Below are 20,505 nucleotides of genomic sequence, written 5' to 3' on the forward strand. Positions count from 1 at the left end.
GATTCCGGTTTTTCAGTACTGTTTGGAAGGGGCTGTAATTTTGAGCTTATTAAAGCCAATCAAACCAACCAGGGACACGATCCGTGAGCTCAATTTCTGTAGTTGGAAAAAGGAAAATACTTAAACAGGACTAACTTCACTTAAAACACATTTTGCCACTTTATCACTTTGCACTCTGAATTTTTCAATTTTAACCCTCTACTTTTAAATTTGTCTCATTTAAATTCAATCAATAATTACTTACGTTCACAAAATTAATGAGTTAAAAGTTGTTGACAATGTAATATTTTGTTCTGAGTGCGATCCCCCTAGTTTTTTCCATCACTTTCAATGCATTACCGTATCTTTATATGATCGTGATCACTAATATTATTAACAAAATCAATGAGATGAACGATGGTGTAAACTAACGACAGCAGTGCATTGTTTTATTCTTGCTATGAAATCTTGGCATATTTGACCCACTTTTGGCACATTTTTATTGATTTGTTAAGCCCTTTATATTGATAATTTTGCTGAAGTTATCATTGATTAGATTTAAATAAGACAAGCTTGAGAGTTTAAAGTGCAAATTATCAAAAATTAAAGTTTTAAGTACAGAGCAAGAAACCGATACAAGTTTTGAGGAGGAAAGTGAAATGGCAAGTCTTACTTACGTAACCATAGCAGCCCATTATTTTATCATTTTATTGTTAGGCAAGTCCGGGTTTGGATCGGATCACCTAGACCTCGTACCACCGGGCTCTCGGACTTGTTCATCTAACGGGAACGGCCCTTAAACCCTAGTAAGATTTCTCTAACCAAAGGCCCCTTCCGTCCGGCGAATGCTTCTCTAGTTTCTGCACATGAAAGAAATGGGGACCAAAAAATTCAAGGCCAAAACATCTGACGACGACGTAGGCGCCCTCAAATCCGAAGTAGCCTCATTCGCTTCTTCCATTGGCCTCTCTACTTCCGGTGCCCCCTCCTCCGGCTTCGACGATTCTGATTTTCGCAAGAAAGGCCCCCTTAAACCCCGACCCCAGAAACCCCACAATGGAAACAGGTCACCGCTGAACAAGAGGGACAAACCCAAAAACAATCAGCAGGTGACGGACACGAACAGAATCAAATCCGACTCCAGACCCAAACCCAAACCTGGATTTCAACTCGAAAATTATGGTTCCAAATTTGCCACCGAGAAGTTCAAGAATTTACCTAAGCTTCCGCTGGTGAAAGCAAGTGCACTGGGGGTCTGGTACGTCGATGCTGCTGAGCTGGAGGAGAAAGTGTTAGGAGGGCCGGAAGCAAAGAAGAAAGTTGAGATTAAGAATTTGGAGGAATGGAAGGCTGTGGTGGAGAAGAAGAAGGAGCAGGGAGAGAGATTGTTGGCTCAATATGCGCGGGACTATGAGACTTCCAGAGGCCAAAGTGGAGATATTAAGATGCTCATTGCCACTCAGCGCTCTGGAACAGCTGTGGATAAGGTTTCTGCTTTTTCGGTTATGGTTGGAGATAACACGGTTGCTAATATCAGATCGCTTGACGTGCTTTTGGGTAATTTTTTTTTCACCAGGGGCTGAGTTTTGAATTGCTTGGTACAGTCTCTTGGGTTACATTTCCTGTGAATTTGTGTGAATTTTTTCCCGGAGCGTGTTTGATTAATGGGATAGTTTTCAGTTTGCTATCATCTCCCTCTATTTTCTGTGTGTTTTCATTGATGAGAAAGGTATACTTTTTCTTAGTTGTCCTTGTTTACTAAAGGGCATGACAGTAATCGAAGAGAAGTGTTTATAGGATGGAGTATTAAGTCAATGGCAGCAAACTTAGTTCGGTAAAAAATGAGTAAAGTTTGATCTTGGCTATTTTTTTCTCCTTAGTCCTCTCTCTTTGAATTGAGGTAGATGAGGACAAAAGGAAGAAAGAAACAGCTGTATATTTTGCTCCAAGTAGTGCACTGCTTCACATTTTGTCTGCTGTTACAGTTGTTTTTCATCAATATGGCAATCATGGTGGAGATATTTGTACCTTGTCAGTTCATATTATGGAATTAAGTTTTTAGGTTATTCAAATATACTTTTCTTGAGGAATTGTAGATCAAAATCTGCAGATATTGTGTCATCTGATTTTTCTGATACAGGGAGGTCATTAGTGCATGTAGGATTATAATTCATCTGAATTACTTAATGAGCATGTGCTTCTTTACCTACCAAGCTAGCAATGATCTACCAGTTGGAATTCCTTGAGTTGCTTAAACTGTTTCAAGGGAATGATTTATATAGTAGTTATGCCTACATTTATCTGAAGTTTGTGATGTTTTGATTTACAGCTAACAAATACCATATGCAGGAATGGTGACTTCAAAAATTGGAAAGCGCCATGCCTTGACAGCTTTTGAAGTACTGAAAGAGCTTTTTGTTTCTAGGTAAGCTCCATTCAATATACTTTTATATCTAATTTTGTGAAGAAGCAATGCCTTCTCTTTGCCCTCTAGTCTCTTTTTTGTCATTCATATATAGCTGTGGAAAAGAGAGTAGGCCAAAGGAAATGTATAATGATCTATTAGTTTTGCTTATTTATATTATTGGTTGCACATGTATGGATGGCCATACTGCGGTTCAGTGTAATATTAATTTGATAATCTAGTGGGTTTATATAACACTCAACCATGTCTAAACTTATGTTTCCAGCTTGTTACCAGATCGTAAGCTAAAGACACTATTTCAGTGGCCTTTAAATCTTCTTCCTGAGACTAAAGATGGCTACTCTCTTCTACTTTTTTGGTATTGGGAGGAATGCCTAAAAGAAAGGTATTTTGCTATTGTGTCTTTGTGCATAGTCTACATTGTATTATCCAGGATAATAAGTTAAATCTAAAGATGATTTTTTAATTGGTGACTTTGTCTCTTTCTTTTCTGTTGAAGATTCAACCGATAGCTGTAATGGGTCGACATAGATGATATAAGATTATTAACAGAACTGAACTAGAGGCTGCATTATATAATTGGCAATCCAATCTAAATTTGACTTTACTGATGTATGCCAATATGCCATTTAGTGTAGTCAAACATGATTAGATTAGATGAGATGTTCAGAATTTTTTGTATAGACTTGCGCACTCTCTGCTTTAAGAGGACCGGCGAGTTAAATATGTCATGCTTCTACAGAAATCTTGACTATTCATTAGCAATTTGTGGGTTGATTCATGGGGCGATTAGTGACCAATTAAAGTAGTTTCTGAGAGAGAGCATTTTAATACATCTTCAGTAGTAAATTTTTTTTTTTTCATTTTTAATCTTAATCCCATTGGAGTTGCTAAACTTACTTTTGCTGATTAGACAAATCTTACTGTTACTACAGGTATGAATGCTTTGTTTCTGCCATTGAAGAAGCATCAAGAGATGTTTTAGCAATACTTAAAGACAAGGCGCTGAAGGTGCTTGTTTCTATAGTATATCTGCTATGAATGTTCTATTGCACATGTATTTGTAATTGTTATCTATTTGAGCTCCAGTCTTTAACAGAATGTTCTGTTGTTGCTAGTGTTATAGAAACATTTAATGTAAAATTTTGGAATTTCAGCAATGTTTTCTCTGGCAATTTTGTTGCTGATTGTGTTGTGTTGTGATTTTGAGTCATTCATGCTAAACATAATGCATGACTTCGTTAACCTTTCTGTATTGTGTTACTATTTTGACAGACCATCTATACTCTGTTGAAGAGCAAACCAGAGCAAGAGCGTCGTTTGCTTTCTGCATTAGTGAATAAAGTATGTCCTCTTTGTTCTCTCTTCCTTAAAATCACCCGAAATAAACATCTCTTATCTCATGTTCATAGCATTTCAAGTGTGTATACCCTCTTGAGATAACCTTCTCTAGTTTTTTGGCTTGAATTCAGCTGGGTGATCCTGGAAAGAAAGCTGCATCCAATGCTGATTTTCATCTGTCAAAGCTTTTAGCGGACCATCCAAGCATGAAGGTGATCATTGTATTGACACTTTCAGCTTCTTTCTTAATTTAACATCTGTTTTGCTATTCTAATATATGTTTCTGTTGTCTGTCTCTCCCCCTTGTATAACATCCTGGGTTCTAAAATTGAGCAAACCATGTGCAAAAAAAAAAAAAATATATATATATATATATTTAACTGCCTCAGTTTTGGTCTTGGGATTTGATGTACTATGTTGACGCTTTTATTAAACTGGTTTATTTGACTTTTCTAATTTGCTATTCGAAACTCATGGAACATCTTATCAATTGTAACAGGCTGTGGTTATTGATGAAGTGGACAATTTTCTTTTCCGGCCTCATCTTGGGTTACAAGCCAAATTTTATGCTGTATGTCCCAAATGCTCTTTATTCTTTTAATTTCTTTTGAGGTCTTTGCTTTATGTTTACTGAGACAATTGCCCATATACTTCATTTTATCTACATGATTTGCGAGAAAATTCAAATCTACGATTTCTGTTATGCGTGGATTGGATATTGTGCCATGAGTAACATAATAAGTTTGTCTCAGATAATCTCTTTTTGGTGTATTTTAGTTATACTTTCATAGCTTCAGTTTATTTATTCAATCTTGACTGATTTGATGTCAATAATACTTGGGCCTTTATTCTTATTATACATTAGCTGATATCTTTAGTTTATGGTTTCATGTCCAATGTTTGTCAGTTAGTTGACCAAAAGTCTTTAATAATAGTCCCTTTTTTTGTACACAGTATAATATCTATGCTATTTGCTTTCACATTTCAGGTTACTAGTGCTTTAGGAGTGTATCATACACTACTTTCAGTATGCCATTCGTAGATGTTTTATTTCAGTATGCTAGACGTTTTAGCTTCAGTGTTCAAGTATAGTGTTTCTCTGCTGCATTTGTTTATATTTGTGTTTCTGAGTGAACTTCATTTATCTAATGCTGTCCGTGTACAGGTTAACTTCTTAAGCCAAATTCGTTTAAGTCACAAGGGAGATGGGCCGAAAGTGGCAAAGCGTTTGATCGAGGTGTATTTTGCACTATTTAAGGTATGGAAAAAAAGTGTTGTGCTTGTTTTCTTTTATGAAGTTAAGGATTTCAAAGTTGTAGTCAATTAACATGTAAGACATGTTAGTCTTGTGCAACAAGTTAATATGCAAGTCTCTGTTTCAGGTATTGATTTCTGATGCCAATAGGGAGCATGGGACGGACAAATGCAGTAAAGAAAAAACTAGAAAAATTTCTAGTTCAAAATGTAATCCAAAGAATGCTCCGCCAGAATCTCATGTTGAGATGGATTCCCGGTTATTAACAGCTCTTTTAACAGTTAGTATAGATTAATTTCTCTCTTCTTTATTATTTGATGATTGCAAACATGTAAGTAGAAGAAACTGCTAAAGTTGGATTTGTACTTTTTTCTGGGATCATGTAGTATCAGCTAGAAGTTTCAACTCCTTTTTATCTTTTGAAAGCCATAGAGTAAGAAAATGCTAATATTTGTGGTAAGCTATTGTACAAATTTAGGTGTACTCTTTATAAATGCTTCTAAGTTTTGGCACTTACCATGTAATTATCTTATGTAGAATTCTGGCACTGTTTCTTGTTTTTCCCTCCTTACACACCTTGCTTCAACTAAGTTGCCTTAGATTAGTTCAAAGACAGTGAATGTTTTGCAGGTTGCTCCTAACTAATGTTTTGCTCTTTCTCAAGTACGAAGAAAAAGATTCTACACTTTATTTAGTATATGTTTGTTATGAAGAATCAACTTTTCTCTATATAATTTTTTTGAACTAATTCTTCCAAGTTGGTGCTGTGTTTTGTGACTAAAGGATCCAACTTGAAAGTGAATTGAAGTAGTTGGGAAAGTGTTATTGAGAATTGGTGATGAAGCGGGCACTAAATTAAACATACCTATGTGTTAAAATGTGGGTGTGATTAATCAAGTGGTACGGGATTTGTCTGAACCAGCGTGCTTGCAGATAATTATTATACCAGTTCATCATGCTGCTTGTGGTTATCTCCTTATATGGTGTTGAAAGATACTTTGGGCACTTCGTATAAGTTCTCTTTCTTCCATTGCAGGGTGTGAATAGAGCGTTTCCTTTTGTTTCTAGCGATGAATCTGACAAGATTATTGAAACCCAGACGCCAATCTTATTTCAGCTGGTAAGCTTAGTTCCTAATTGCCCAGAAAGAATGAAAATTTTATGCAGATAGTATAATGTGGTGTTCCTCCTTTCAAAAATTTGTTTGCCCTTTTTAGGTTCATTCTAGGAGCTTTAATGTGGGAGTTCAAGCATTAATGCTTCTTGACAAGATCACTACCAGAAATCAAATTGTTAGTGATAGATTCTACCGAGCCTTATATTCAAAACTCTTGCTACCAGCTGCCATGAACTCTTCAAAGGTGAGTTGAGTTGTAGTAGTTCTTAGATAGTTTCTGCCAGTTTATTTGTTATGTTTGTGTTTCAACGCTTTCTGAAGTGATGCTTTTGTGGTGTGTCAAGTGTACTATAATTCCTCAATGTTCCAATTGTTTAAACCATTTAGACATGAAATGACGTGAGATGAGAAAGCAAAATGATGGGTATGCTGTTTTGTTTAATTGTTCTAAATGTCTGACTTGTTCGGACTGATAGTCTTCCCTCTCACACATTCTGTGATGAACAGCAAAATTGCTTAATGCATGTGGTCTGATTATTGATACGGATTTCTATGAGCTTATAATTAGGACTATAGAGAATTTTTGTCAAAAGGCTTCCAAGAGAATGCATTGTGTACAGGGCAAAGGAACTAGTAGTTGCAGCACCTAGGAGCAGTTATTTGAACTTCACTTTCCACCAATGAATTGTTTGTAGAGTATGATTGCATGTACCTGAGCACAAATACTACACTGGACATTGTTTCTAAATGTAAACTATTGCTGTCTTTTATAGTTTCCCTCTTCCCTCCAGTATCAGATATTGTATCTGATTACTGGACTTTTCCCTTGGACATAAAAACTGAATTCTTGTTGTCTTTTCTTCTGGTTGGCTTGCTGCTGCTGTCTTATCTTCTATTGAAATGCAAGCTTGCAAATCAGCCTGTTTTGGATTATTATTTGACACTTTGCCTTGCAAGTGTTGTGTTTTCTAGTTCCACTTCTATCTGGAACATAATTTCAGCATGATCAATTGGCTTTTTGAAAATATTTCCTCATTTGCTCTTGAGTGCTTTCTTTACTCGTGTAGATTTGTTGGAGAGGGTCCTAATTGTACCACTTCTTGACTATGATATGCATTCAATGTGTTAATCTTCAGGAGGAAATGTTTATTGGGCTACTTCTAAGGGCGATGAAAAATGACATCAATCTAAGGAGGATTGCTGCTTTCTCTAAGCGTTTGTTACAGGTTTGTGACAGCGTTGATTTTTTATTTGCTTGTGGTTTTTGACTCAATTTAGTTCGTTAAGTAAATAATTGTCAAGGGAATCCTTGACCTCGAGGAATCTTAAGTTGAGAACTATTTGGATTACTCTGCCTTCTGCAACTCATAATTGAGTATATATTGTGACCGTTCTATAGGTTGCTCTTCAGCAGCCACCTCAATATGCATGTGGATGTCTTTTCCTCCTCTCTGAAGTTCTTAAAGCAAGACCGCCCCTTTGGTATGGCTACACATACACGATATTCTTCTGCCTTCTGTAAAGAAAATAAATATTCTACTTGTTTTTACCTAGTTTTGTATGCTTCTTAGTACCCCACTTTATAGTTCCCAAAGTTGAAGATATAACTTTATCATGCAGGAATATAGTGCTTCAGAATGAGTTGATTGATGAGGACTTTGAGCATTTTGAAGACGTGCCGGAGGACGATGAATATGCAGCCAATCCAAAACAAAATGAAATGGTTGAATCAGCTAATGCTCAGGGTGGTGCTAATATTGACATGGATTCTGATGCCTTACCCAGTGAAGATGGCTCTGCACCTTCTGATTCTGAAGGCAAGGTTTCAGATGATGCAAATGATCTACTTCTGGAAGGTGGTCAACGTCAACTTCAGGGTTCCAAGCCAATGGCTGATGGTAGTGGGCTTGCGTCTGAAGTGACAACTATTAGGACCACTTCCCCTGGAGGTTACAGCCCACGACACAGGGAACCTTTATACTGGTACTTAAAGCGTGTTTTGTTGCTTAACTTTGGATGCCCTCCTGTTTAAGTTGGATCTGCTGTATTTTGAAGCTATTTTGATTCTCTGTTTCTTGAGTAAATGTAACTGGCATAAAATATGCCAATTCGGCCATTTATATTTATTCTTATTATATTCTGCAGAACAACAGCATACGCTTTTCAAAATCACTTTTCAATGATGATCTGCTTTTTGGCTTGACAGTAATGCAGATCGTGCTAGTTGGTGGGAGTTGAGAGTATTGGCATCACACGTGCACCCATCTGTTGCTACCATGGCCAACACACTTCTTTCTGGGGCCAACATTGTTTACAATGGCAACCCTCTTAGTGATCTTTCACTTACCGCCTTTCTGGACAAGTTCATTGAAAAGAAACCAAAACAGAGCACATGGCATGGTGCCTCCGAAATTGAACCTACTAAAAAGGTCAGTTGTCAATTCTATATTACTAGCTCAATTGGTCTTTGCTCTGGAGGCATGGCATGCTACATTGTGGAGATTTTTCTGCCCAACGCTGTTATTCTTTGTCCTGCAGCTTGACACGAACAACCTGTTGATTGGACCTGAAATTCTCTCACTGGCAGAAAGTGATGTGCCTCCGGAGGATCTTGTGTTCCATAGGTTCTACACCAACAAGATGCATTCCTCCAATAAACCGAAAAAGAAGAAGAAGAAGAAGAAAGGAGCAGAGGACGAAACTGCTGAAGAGTTGTACGCCGTTGATGGTGAAGATGATGAAAGCGACAATGAAGCGATTGAGAACATGTTGGATTCATCAAATCCTCCTTTGGAAAATGATGGAGAGTATGATTACGATGATTTGGACAACATAGCCAATGAAGATGATGATGAGCTAATTGGTCAGGTAAGTGATGGGGAGCCGGATCTCCCTTCTCATGTTGCTGGTGGTGAACTCGAGGGTTCTGAGATCAGCGGCTGGGAAGATGATGATGGTGTTGAGGTAGGATTAGGAGAAGCAGATGATGGGTGTAGTGATGAGGACAGCTTCGACGAGAGGAGGAGGAGAGGAAAATCAAAATCACGTAGGAATGCTTCGGCATCGCCTTTTGCAAGCATGGAAGAATATGAGCATCTCATCATCAATGACGGAAGTCCAGAAACAGAGGTTCCCAATCAGAAGAAGCATGTAAGCACCAAGAAGAAAAGGAGGACGTCCAAGTGAGGGGTCGGTCTAACATGTTTTGCAGATCTTTGCAAATGTTGTCGTTGAGCTTTCTTACGTATTGCCATGTGTAATGGGGTTTGTTCCCTTGAAATTTTGCTATAGCCGCAGTGGTCGTCCTGCTGAGTTGTATATTTTCCATTGTGGTACTGTATCACAACGAGAGAAATGAAAAGAAACAGATGCATAATCCAGTGGTAATTTTGATTGGGTCGGCAAGAAATGAGATGAGGAGCAAACTTCTAAAGCATTCATTTTTGGTACAAAAGACGGCAATGATATCAAATAAAATAAGCTCGAGGTAAGAGAGTTATGGAAACGAGGCAAGTATAAGCCCCTTAAATCCTCTTCCAAAGGGTCCAGATAAATCAAAGCACTTTTAAAGCGTTCAAGGCAAATTTACTACTGCCTGCTATGTTCAGTACATCGAACTAGCGAATCCCCAAAAAAAAAAAAAAGGGCCTCGTAACTTCATTGGAGGAGCAAGAGTACAGCCCAGACACTCAGAAATCGCCATCGTTAGCAGCAAGTTGATGTTACCGTGGACACAGGCACCGCCTAGGAAATAGCAACTTGAACGGTCTTGGACTTGGGTGGAGGAGGCAGCTTCTCCACAGCCACGGTCAAGACCCCATTTTCACAGTTGGCAGAAATGGCAGACGCATTAGCATTGTCGGGTAATCTGAACTTCCTCGACAACTTCTGGGGTGCACTCCTCTCCAACCTTATGTACTTGCAGCCTTCCTCTTCGCCATCTTCACGCTTCCTCTTCCCATTACTCCGGATCACCAATGTGTTCTCATCTTCCAAAGTCACCTGCTCCCAAAGACAAATACATTGTCAGCCAGCATACTACTTCATTAGTATGTAGCTGTCTTATTGGCCTGAGAACAGTAGTAGTAGTAGTAGTAGTAGTAGTAGTAGTAGTAGTAGTAGTGGCATAATTGGGGATGTCGTATTATTACCTGAATGTCAGACTTGGACAAGCCAGGAACATCCACGTAGAAGACGTAAGCCTTGGGCGAATCAAGAATGTCAACTGCTGGGAGGGAACCTACTCCTCCCCTGCTGTCATTGGCAACACTGCCAGCCCCTTCCCCTGCCCGGGAAGACGAATTGAGCATGAATTTGTCTAGGGTTTCTGGGAAATTGAAAAGATGATTTATTGCTTCCACCACAGTGCTCATGTTGTGCTGTGATGCCTTCGAACCAAGCTGCCCAGAAACCGAATGAATGAAGGCTGCTACTTCTAAGAAGTGTAATTGATTTGCACGAAGCCAAGTTGCTTTAGAACCATGGAGGAGTAGCTGGTCTGGAGCTTGGAGGAGTAATTAAGGGGAATGGAGGAAAGTTCGAGAGGGCAGCGCTGAAAAAGTCTAGAAGTCTCCCGACTCATTGCAGAGTATCGGCATCGGAGGGACACTTGGATTGGGGCCATCACTATCAGCAACCTTTGTGCGTCCACGTTTCAAAATTTGGTAGCCAAGCAATGACTATCAATAACCTTTTTTATATGTCAAACAAACAAATGATCTGTGCTCAAAAAATAATAATAAAAAATCTCTGCTGACTCCTTACACTGCACCGTTCTTTTTTGCTTAATGAAATGACGCAATAATTATAACTTATGAAATATTTTATGAGACGAATTTGCCCCTCCATGAATTCATCACTCTCTCTCTCTATTTTGTCTCTTTAACCCACTTAGTTCTCCTCTCTCTTAACTTAATGTTAAATTATTGTACAACAAATGATGGAAGAAATAAAAAGACCGTTCAATTATGAACAGTTTGGTAATCCTCGACTAAAATACTAGATTTTGTGAGTTGCTTATTGCTTTTTTAGTTTGTTCATTATTTTTTATGTTAATTTCTATAACTTCAAACAATTTCATACTTTTCCTTTTTTCTTTTCTAATATTTAAGACTTTGTCATCAAGACTGTAAAAGTCTCCACAAAAATAATACAAAATGGTCATTAAATTATGCATTGAGGGCAATTTTGTCATTTAATTTGTCAAAGAATGTAATGGATAGGTATTTATGTTATTTTCAATAATAATAAGTAAGAGCGGAGTACTAGAAACTTTTTTTTAGAGTGTAAGTATCATTTGCCTATTATTTTTTGGTTAATTCACAACAACTCCTTGATTATTGAATCCGTACTCCTCAGCTGATCTACACAACAACTCCAAGAAAAAGCTGCGCTTCACCATTCATACCCACTGAAACTGGAATTAATATAACCTCTTGGCGTTAGAGCAGGTGGTGATCTTAATCTTCTCAGCCGTCTTATATTTGCTTCAAAACTATGCATCATCCTGCATAACATGCAAGCTTTAACTCCCATATCATATCCTCCTGCCTGCAACTGTCTCTCTGAGGTCTGATCTGAATTAAGCAAATATTCTCTGGAGCGCTTAATCTTACTCACAAACGCATGCCCCCGGCCCTATTAAGAGTGAGTTTGAGGTTGATTAGCTATATCTTTAATTTACTAGTATGGCATAGATATTAGGGCAAAGAGTCTCAGTGACCCTCAAACTATTGGTCGGATGAACTTTTGGTCCCCAAATAATTAAAAGTAAATTTTTGGCTTTTGATCTATCCAAAGTACAAAATATTAGATCTTCTGTCTCAAAATTAACAGTTAATACTGATGGAAGGAATCTACGATCACGTGAGACACGCACACCGAAATACCAAGGCATTTTTGTCCACAATGAACTGTGTTCCACTCGATAAAATGGAACGAAAAATAATTTTGACCGAACGGTTTACTTTCACCACTATCTCTCCCTCTGTCTGCCATTATCAGCTACTACTGCAACTTCCCCACTCCTAGCACCATGGAAATGATGAATATAAAAATGTCTGCTTTGAGAGTGAAGCCAAACAAAGTCCACATGCAAAAGGCATTGCAGAGCATAGCCACCGATCCAAAGCCTTAAAAGGGGTGGTGGGTCTCTCGGTGATGGTAGTCAAAAGCACAAAGGCAGCTACCAACACAAACCCCAAGTTTCATATCAAATCAAGAATCATGAAGGGCCTTGAGAATAGACATTCTTGGCCTACTGGGAGTGATGGGCCACGGCCACAATCATCCTCATGCTCCTGCCTCTCATCATCATCATCATCATTGAAGAAAATCCTGTGGTGGTTCAAGGTGGCCTGGAGAATGTGGTGGCTATATTGGTGGGGGCCCTTATGTTATTGTTGGAGCTGCTGCTGTGGCCATTCTGAAGAAGAAGCAAGCCTTGCTACTGGTTCTTCATAGGGATGATAAAATTTTGGTGGCTGCAATCTACTATTTTGCCCAATGAGAGAGAGCGGGTGCGGTCGGTGGCGGTAGTGAATTTTGTTTTGTTTTGAGAGATACAGTTATAGTAGCAGTAGAGCAAAGAAATGGTCTGTTGGTCGACTCTGTTGCACTTTGGGAAGTGGGGGCCTACTGAGAGACAATCAATCACCCATCCGTGCAAATCTCCATTTTGTAGCGACTTTCCTTTCTTGTCTTCTTACTTCTTCTTCATATGCATCTGCTAGCCGTTCAGCTACATTAATTCTTTTCAGCAGCCCAGGTATGATCTCTGTTGACCGGCTGCACATGTCCTTGTCAATCCACGGCTAAAATCTGCAGCTACCATCCACGTACACCGCAAATCTCTGCCCAAGATTTCTTGAGGTCCACGAAGTTATGATCTTGAACATTTTCTCACACCTGTACAATGGGAAAGGCTGATTGTTGGCTTCTCGCATGCTTCCAGTTCAGCAACTTCTTTGGCTGCAATGGAGTTTTTCTTTGTTCAAGTTCGGGAAGCAATCCCATTTTACCGAGTGGAACACAGCTCATTGCGGATAAAAATGCCCTTCGTATTTCAACTTACGTCTCACATGGTTGTAGATTCCGTCGGTATTAACTGCTGATTTTAACAGAAGGTTTAACATTTTGTACTTTGGATAGATTAGAAGCCAAAAGTTTACTTTTAATTATTTGGGGGCTAAAAATTTATCCGGCTAATAATTTGAGGGCCACTAGGACTTTTTGCCCTAGATATTACTTATAAGCTGGCTTCCTCCTGTTAGGAATTAGGATTAGGACTAGGATTAGGAGGTAGATATTCCATGCCCTTGCCACAAAAGATGACCAGCCTATGCTTTCAATATTCCAATCCCGTCATTATTGTCTCATCTTGATTTTGCTGTATTCATTTTGAATCTATCAAAAATTTTAACATGTATCAAATTTGGAGGCAATCTGTGCCCTTATATTCCATCTAGAAGACTAGAGCCGTCGGGAGGGAGATCCTTTTATCAGCAGCTGCATCTGAGTATTTCCATGATTGCATCCAATAGGTTAATGACCAATAGCAAAGAAAGCCATTAATCATTTCGGACTTGCATGGGATGGTTCAATAATAAATTTCAAATTTTAGAGTATACACGTATCCACCATCCAGATTACAAGTTGAGGTTGTTTTGCAAAATATTAAAAGTTGAGGGTTATTTTTGTAATATTTTGAAATTTTTTAGTTCACTCTTCCATTCCTTCGCTCCCTCTCCTCCTCCTCCTCGCACCTTCTGTGTGGCAGTAACGAAATCCTAACTATTCAGTTTTTCGCCGCTTCTGCTGAGAGCCCCGCCCGGTTGACGGCGATGCCAACACCTGAACGTCTCCAATACAGGTATTACCTCTTTTGCCTCAGCTCTCCAAATTTCCCTCACCGTTTCCTAATTCATGTTGGTTTGAAAGAAAATTAGAAAAATTGATGCTTTTTCTTGACTCAAAGGTGAGGTGCCTGTTCATCTGCTGACGTAGTCCAGTCTCCTCAATTCTTTCCCACAAAGTAATGGTTTTTAGTTCTATCGTGAATCTAAAAAGTCTTGGTTTCTCTGTATTTTGATGTTTGAGAGTTCAAGTGATCTAAAAGCTATCTTATTACCCTCATTTTCAGTTAGTAGCTTTCAAGCCTGCAACATTACCAATATCCCTTGATTTTCTTTGATTAAGCTCAAAGATTGTATCTTTTTTGTTATTTCTATGATGGGCTATATAGTTTGTGATTGCTCTTTTTAGGGAATTTATTCCTTATCGTATGCAGCTGATAAAGCTGGCATTTTTATACTAGCATTAAGGGCGGTGAAACATGTATACATCTCTCAAACTGATATCAGAGTTTCTTTCATGTCCACAAATTCATTTTTCTTTTTATTTTGTCCCGAACAAATTACAAGCCCACGAACATATGTTAAAAGTTGACTTATCAGACAGATAAATGCTGATACTGCCATATAATTAGTTGTAAGTTTTCAATCAACCAGAGTTGGAGGCTAGTTTGCATGTATTTCTTCCAGTTTGTTAGTGATGTATTAGCAAAAAATTTCCATCATTAACACTTATCCATGGGAAATTTACTCCTGACAAACAGCTGTGAGAGAATTTTTGGTAAATGAAACATCATTGGACCTTATGTGCATTTTCTCCTGCAACGATTTATTTCCTAGTGTATGTATGCTTTGTGCAATGTCGTTCTTTCAGAATTCAATTTCAATTTTTTGTCAAAACTGCTATCCGTTCTTAACAACAAATGCATATATTCTCAACTTCCTCTTCAGTTTTATTCTCATTTTATATTAAAGGTATTGTTATGATGGAAGTATGATAGACCTAGTTCAATTGCTTCTCTGGATAATCTACCACTTGTGTGCTTCATTTGTCCAACCTTCATAATCTAAACTATCTCTTCTTTTATGATGCTTCTATTCTTTCTGTTATCTGGCTTTCTCTTTTGGTGTCTGCACCTGGAAATATGAAACTTTTTTTTTTTATCTTCATGTCATAGGGCATCTTGAAGGACCAGTAGAGAGATGTCAAGGTTCCGTGGATTATGGCAGGCTTCTGTTAATGCTACTAAAAAAGGTACAAGATAACTTTCAACTACTGTTCGGATTGTGGTGTCAATATCTAAGTACAAAAATTCCTCTTTGTTTGCTCTTTTAGAGAGCAATTGCTTTCACATGTCTGTTGTTAGTTACCATGAATACTATGCATCATGAGGCATCATCAGTGCTACCACATAGTTTGTTGTATTCAGGAAGTTTCTTATCTGTTTTCCTATTCGCCCTCTGTCAGACTGACAGTCCATGTGATTTTTAATTGCTGCTGGTAAGTATATATAAGATATGTTGCATGTGCGTTCCATTCAAATCTTCAACTCGGGTATGTTTGTCCAGTACTTTGACGTCTCAAGGCCAGTTGGTCATTCTATTAAGCTTACTGATTAAAAGGTTAAGTATGTTGTTGGATGCCAGAATAATTTTGAGCTTCCACTTTTAAGTTTTTGTCAATGATTCATGAGTTTAAGCATGTCTGTGTATGACCTTGTTCCCCTCATAGGTCGTTGCTGCATTTCTCTTTGCAAAGTGATGCCTTAGTATTGCTCCTCCAGAGAGACTCTCTCCGCTTATTTCTGCCATCATGGTTGTCTTTTTGCTTTAGCTTTCACTATGGTTTAACTGATCACGGGTTTTTATCATTATATGGTTATGTCTCAGCTTGGAGTAAATCATGTTTGTTACATGGTTCATTTGAATATCTCTTCATGTTCCCTATCTGGTTCACTTATTTGCCCTGTTCACGTCTTGCAGCTCTAACTTGGAACGTCGATGACTGGATTCCACCAAGTGAAAAATACATATTTAGCTTTAATTCAAAGGATGAGCTTAAAAAGTGGCATCTCTATTCTGATTCCGAGTATGGAGGTGTGTATTGACAGTTATAGGTGTGAATGCCAGAATTTTCTTATAGCTCTTTTGGGTTCATATTTCATGTACTTTGTTCTAATAAAAAATCTGTGATACATACATGGGGCTACATAGATCTCTAGAACATCGTGAAAGAAGAAAGTGCACTAATGTTTCTCAGAGTTGAAGCATGATATTTTACTGAATTTACCAGTTCTTCCCATTTGTCGATTTTTTTGCTTAATGAAGACAGCTTACTTTGTTACAAGCTGTACTTGTGGAACTCATGTATTTGTTGTTTATAATGTGCCAGGTCTGTCTACAGCATCTCTAGAAATCAAAAATGTTGGAAATGCATCAAGTGTTACTACCGGTCTGTAAAATTTTACAACCTCTTGCCACACTGCAGCTTGAATTTGCTTTTCCTTCAGTTGCCCATTTTGTACACATTGTTGTGCTTAGATACTTTCGTTGTAGGGTAATTAAGTAATGACTAATATAAGGCCTCATCAGCTAAATTAAAAACTTCCTGTGGTTTTCATTAAATGTGTTAAATGTCTTGTTGAGCTACTGAAAATTGAAAATCTATTTCATTAAGCATTCAGAAAATGAGGCTAGTGATACAACATCTCATCGGCTATTACGAGTCTGCATTACAGGCATATATTTTGGTTTCTTAATTTATGCCTTTATTTTGTGTAGGAATATTTTCTGGGCACCTTTCTTCTGAGCTTTCTGAGGGTTCAAGGTGGAACATCAGTCGAAGTGGCTTCTGTGGCATGCGTTCTAGAAAGGTAACGGCTATCCCAACATGCTTAGGCATCCAGAAACATAGATTAATAAGACTGCAATGAGTGTAACCCACCTGCATCTTTTCCAAATTTTATTCATATTGCATGGCTTTGCTTGTGTAATTATTTTTCGCTCTGTCCTTTCCCAGTTTGATGGCTTTATTGACTTGGAATCATATGACTCAATAGCTCTAAAACTTAAAGGAGATGGGAGATGCTATATTTCTACTGTGAGTTCCACACTTCATTTCTGACTTGCAATTATCTTTAGTGGCATTCGTTTTGTATGCTGGGCCAGTTGTGGTATTCATTTCTGTGGGGAACTGTGCATGCATAAACCAATCAAAATGGGTGCATAGAAGCAATAGGGAGGTGATTACCATCCCTTAATTGACTATGAGGTTGGAAAGAGATTGCTGAGCTTTATTTCAATGTAAGTGCAGATTTATACGGAGAATTGGGTGAATTCTCCAGCACAACATGAAGATAACTCGTGGCAAGCATTTGTCTTTGTGCCTAAAGACAACTGGTATATAGCTAAGGTAAGTGTCCTTCGGCTCTTTTCCTTCTTGCATTAAGAAATCAGGACCTCATTAACTGAATAAATATATATATCCTTGAATATTCATTGCTGAATTTAGGTTACGTTGTGCTTTACAGATACCCATTGCTCGGTATTTGCCAACGTGGAGAGGGAATGTTATTGACGCAAATTTGGAGATGAATCCTTCTCGAGTTGTTGGCATGTCCTTTTCTGTTAACGCAGAAGGTGGAGTTCCCGGTGCTAGGACTGGTCCAGGTGATTTTCGAGTGGAAATCGATTGGATCAAAGCCTTGAGAACGCAGTGATTCGACAATGAAGAATGTTTGTGGTACTAAATATGAGACTCTTGTGTATATGGATGATCCTGTTTGTCTTTTAACAAAACACAGCTTAGTATTCTGCTCACTATTCACAACAAATTTTGTCGCAGAGCTTCTTCTTCTTCTTCTTTTTTTCCGTTTCTTTTGTTATAGCTTTGATGAATACTAGTGATGGGAATGATACACACAGAAACACAATAAAAGATGCCATCATGTCTTGTGGCCGCACTATCTTCTGAGTTGCTACTCTACGTGAATGGTTCGTTATTATTTGCCAATCAAGTCTGTAAAGGGGTTTTCATCTTTAAGAGTTACCCTACTTAAAACAATATAAGTCCAGAACAGGACTTCTTGAGCAGCAGCAGATAGGAGCGTGCGATTGCAATGACAAATGCTGCGAACATTAGAATCGAATCCGAGCGACTTTGAGTACATTAGGCAGGGTGCAACGTTGTAACATTTAGGCTGCATTAGCTGAAGGAATTTTTTTTTTTTTTTTTTTTCATTTCATTGGTTCTGCAGGATACTCTCTCGCTGGAATGATGCTGATCAATTGTGGAGTATCTCTGCTCTTTTGGTGACTCTTCGTCGGATGAAGATCTTTTTTAAGTTTCGCTGTTCTGTTGTTGCGTGAGCATATGATCAATCAATGGGTACACACTGGTAGCAGCAGCAGCAGCAATTTTGATTTTGATTTTGATTTTGATTTTGATGTGTTAAGGAGAGTGGACGTTTTGTTTGTGGCTGTAGTGGAGCATATTTGACACCTGAGAAAAAAATATCTTTGGCTACATTGATTTCATCCAAAGAAGAAAAGGCGGAATGATGATAAATGCTGCTCGACTTTTTTTTTTTTTTTTTTTTTAATTATTATTGCACATTTTGCAAATATGCATAGCAGCGTGAGAATCCAACACTTTTTGGGCTGGCTGAAAATCACGCCGGCATTTCTCATCTTAAACAATAATATGTGTGTGTGGGGCCCCCTTGAGGGCTCTCCGCTCAGCTGTCATGGAACGACGGAACAGCAGAGATCAGCCAACCAAACAACCAAAAAAAGTCCTTTGCCTTTTTCATTCTAGGCTGAATCTAATTCTAGGTAGGTGCAAACCCGCCCGGTCCCACCATGGGTTCTCAAATCCAACCTAATCAACTAAGCATTAAGCAAGGGCAGGGCCGTTCATCCTTGTTTGTCGCCGTCCCGGTTCAATTCAATTTTTTCCCCTTTTTTTTTTTTAAAAAAAAATTTTTTTATTTTATTTGTTTTCCTTGACTCTTTTTACTAATTGGATAGTTGCATCCACTTCCTGCTTGAAAATGGAGGAACAAAATGAGCAGGTTGGATGAAGGGGACAACGCACGGTAGGTACGATACGAAAATTGGGGATTGGGAGAAGAGATGAATCCTTCTTGCCCAGTTGCGTGATATCGTGCCCCAACTTAATTAGCATTTTCTTTCCATCAGCTGCTCGTCCGCCACTTGCTTTTTTTTTTTTTTTTGTCGGCTATAAATCTGCACTTACATATTTATGGTTTTTTTGTCGTCTTCGTGGTGGAATTAGTTTAAGACCACATTGGCGTACGCAGTCGCCGGCTATAAGCTTTTGTCTGTTCAGCAGGTGGCTTCGATGAAGTAGCAGCTGTGAGTCATGACCTCCACTTTTTCTAAAAACACGCACGCAGTCAGTTGGAGGTAAGGTACTCTTGGCGTTTAACCTGTTGGCTTATTCGTCATTTTTTCTTTTTTTGTTTCACTTTCTTTTATTTTTATTAAAAAAAAAAAAAAAAAACATGCACACATTTAGGGTCTGTTTGGTTGGAAGTAAAATATTTTTCTTGGGAAAATATTTTTCGTGGAAGTAATTTTCCATGAAAATCATTTCCCTTTCATCATTTTCAGGTGTTTGGTTAGATTATTGAAAATATTTTCTTACTTCATTTTTCTGGTGTTTGTTTAACTTTTGAAATATTTTCACTTTTATCTCTAGTTTTACTTTCTACACATTATAACTACGTACTTCTTCCCATGCAAAATAAGAAAATTTATCTCATTGTTTAACTTTAAAAAATCTTGGAAAAATGTATATATGAATAAAAAAATATCTCTTTAAGCAATAAACAAATTGCTGGCCATTTAGTGTCAAATATCAATCGCATGCAATGCTTATTGTGACATATATCTTGCACTCTCACTGCTAAAAATTTCTCTAGAAAAGAATGTCCCTATTATACATAATTAATTATTAGCATAGGATGAGTAGGATGATGTTTTTTTTTTATTTTGAATATACTAGGGAGATGGTTGGGTGGTACGGGGGAGGGAGTGTAAGGAAGAGATTTTCAATTCGAGTCCTCCTGTTTACACAAAAAAAAAAAAAAGAACATACTACAAGATGTTTTCAGTAAGTTTGGAATATACTACAGGCGGGATGCATGCATTTCGAAAAACAACTTCAATAATTTTGGAAGGAAAGTTGTTTTCCATAAGATGAGTGAAAATATTTTACATAAAAAAATATTTTCAGTAACTTTTGTGCAACAAAACATGGAAAATTAGGAAAATATTTTCTTGAAAAATATTTTCACCCGAAACAAACGGACCCTTAGAGCGCAACTGTGCCCTTCATGAACTTCCGCCTTTTTAGGAAAAAGAAGAAAAAAAAAAAACTTTTTTAGTTCATGAACTTACGCTCGAACCAACCACATTTTCATCTCTGGTATTTCGTGCACCTAATCATATCATCTCATCTTTAACAACGTTGATCGTCAGCACCCATCAATCAATCTTGGCGGTTGATCGTCGC

At 38.0% G+C, this 20,505-nt stretch overlaps 3 protein-coding genes across 4 annotated transcripts; 2 read left to right on the top strand and 1 right to left on the bottom strand.

The window, feature by feature from the left end:
* Positions 1-710: 710 nt before the first annotated feature.
* Positions 711-9,504, top strand: LOC113739653 (protein SLOW WALKER 2). Its single transcript, XM_027266920.2, has 16 exons — positions 711-1,536; positions 2,329-2,404; positions 2,670-2,789; positions 3,340-3,415; positions 3,680-3,748; positions 3,877-3,957; positions 4,245-4,316; positions 4,911-5,003; positions 5,128-5,280; positions 6,037-6,120; positions 6,218-6,361; positions 7,254-7,343; positions 7,517-7,599; positions 7,738-8,100; positions 8,324-8,546; positions 8,656-9,504. The coding sequence occupies exons 1-16, from the start codon at positions 846-848 to the stop codon at positions 9,301-9,303; spliced, it is 3,066 nt and encodes a 1,021-aa protein (XP_027122721.2). The 5' UTR covers positions 711-845; the 3' UTR covers positions 9,304-9,504.
* Positions 9,505-9,613: 109 nt separating this feature from the next.
* LOC113739654 (17.4 kDa class III heat shock protein) lies at positions 9,614-10,692 on the bottom strand. Its single transcript, XM_027266921.2, has 2 exons — positions 10,269-10,692; positions 9,614-10,119 (listed from the first exon to the last, which is right to left on the bottom strand). The coding sequence occupies exons 1-2, from the start codon at positions 10,488-10,490 to the stop codon at positions 9,862-9,864; spliced, it is 480 nt and encodes a 159-aa protein (XP_027122722.1). The 5' UTR covers positions 10,491-10,692; the 3' UTR covers positions 9,614-9,861.
* A 3,157-nt stretch (positions 10,693-13,849) lies between these two features.
* Positions 13,850-17,932, top strand: LOC113738749 (probable complex I intermediate-associated protein 30). 2 transcript variants are annotated; one of them, XM_027266004.2, is made up of 8 exons: positions 13,850-13,987; positions 15,146-15,222; positions 15,951-16,064; positions 16,360-16,419; positions 16,749-16,840; positions 16,987-17,067; positions 17,281-17,379; positions 17,498-17,932. In XM_027266004.2, the coding sequence occupies exons 2-8, from the start codon at positions 15,171-15,173 to the stop codon at positions 17,684-17,686; spliced, it is 687 nt and encodes a 228-aa protein (XP_027121805.1). In that variant the 5' UTR covers positions 13,850-13,987; positions 15,146-15,170; the 3' UTR covers positions 17,687-17,932. The 2 variants fall into 2 exon arrangements, with proteins under 2 accessions (XP_027121805.1, XP_027121806.1); XM_027266005.2 differs by lacking the exon at positions 16,360-16,419.
* The last annotated feature ends 2,573 nt before the right edge of the window (positions 17,933-20,505 follow it).

This window comes from Coffea arabica, chromosome 4c, assembly GCF_036785885.1.
Source record: "Coffea arabica cultivar ET-39 chromosome 4c, Coffea Arabica ET-39 HiFi, whole genome shotgun sequence".
Classification (NCBI taxonomy): Eukaryota; Viridiplantae; Streptophyta; class Magnoliopsida; order Gentianales; family Rubiaceae; genus Coffea; species Coffea arabica.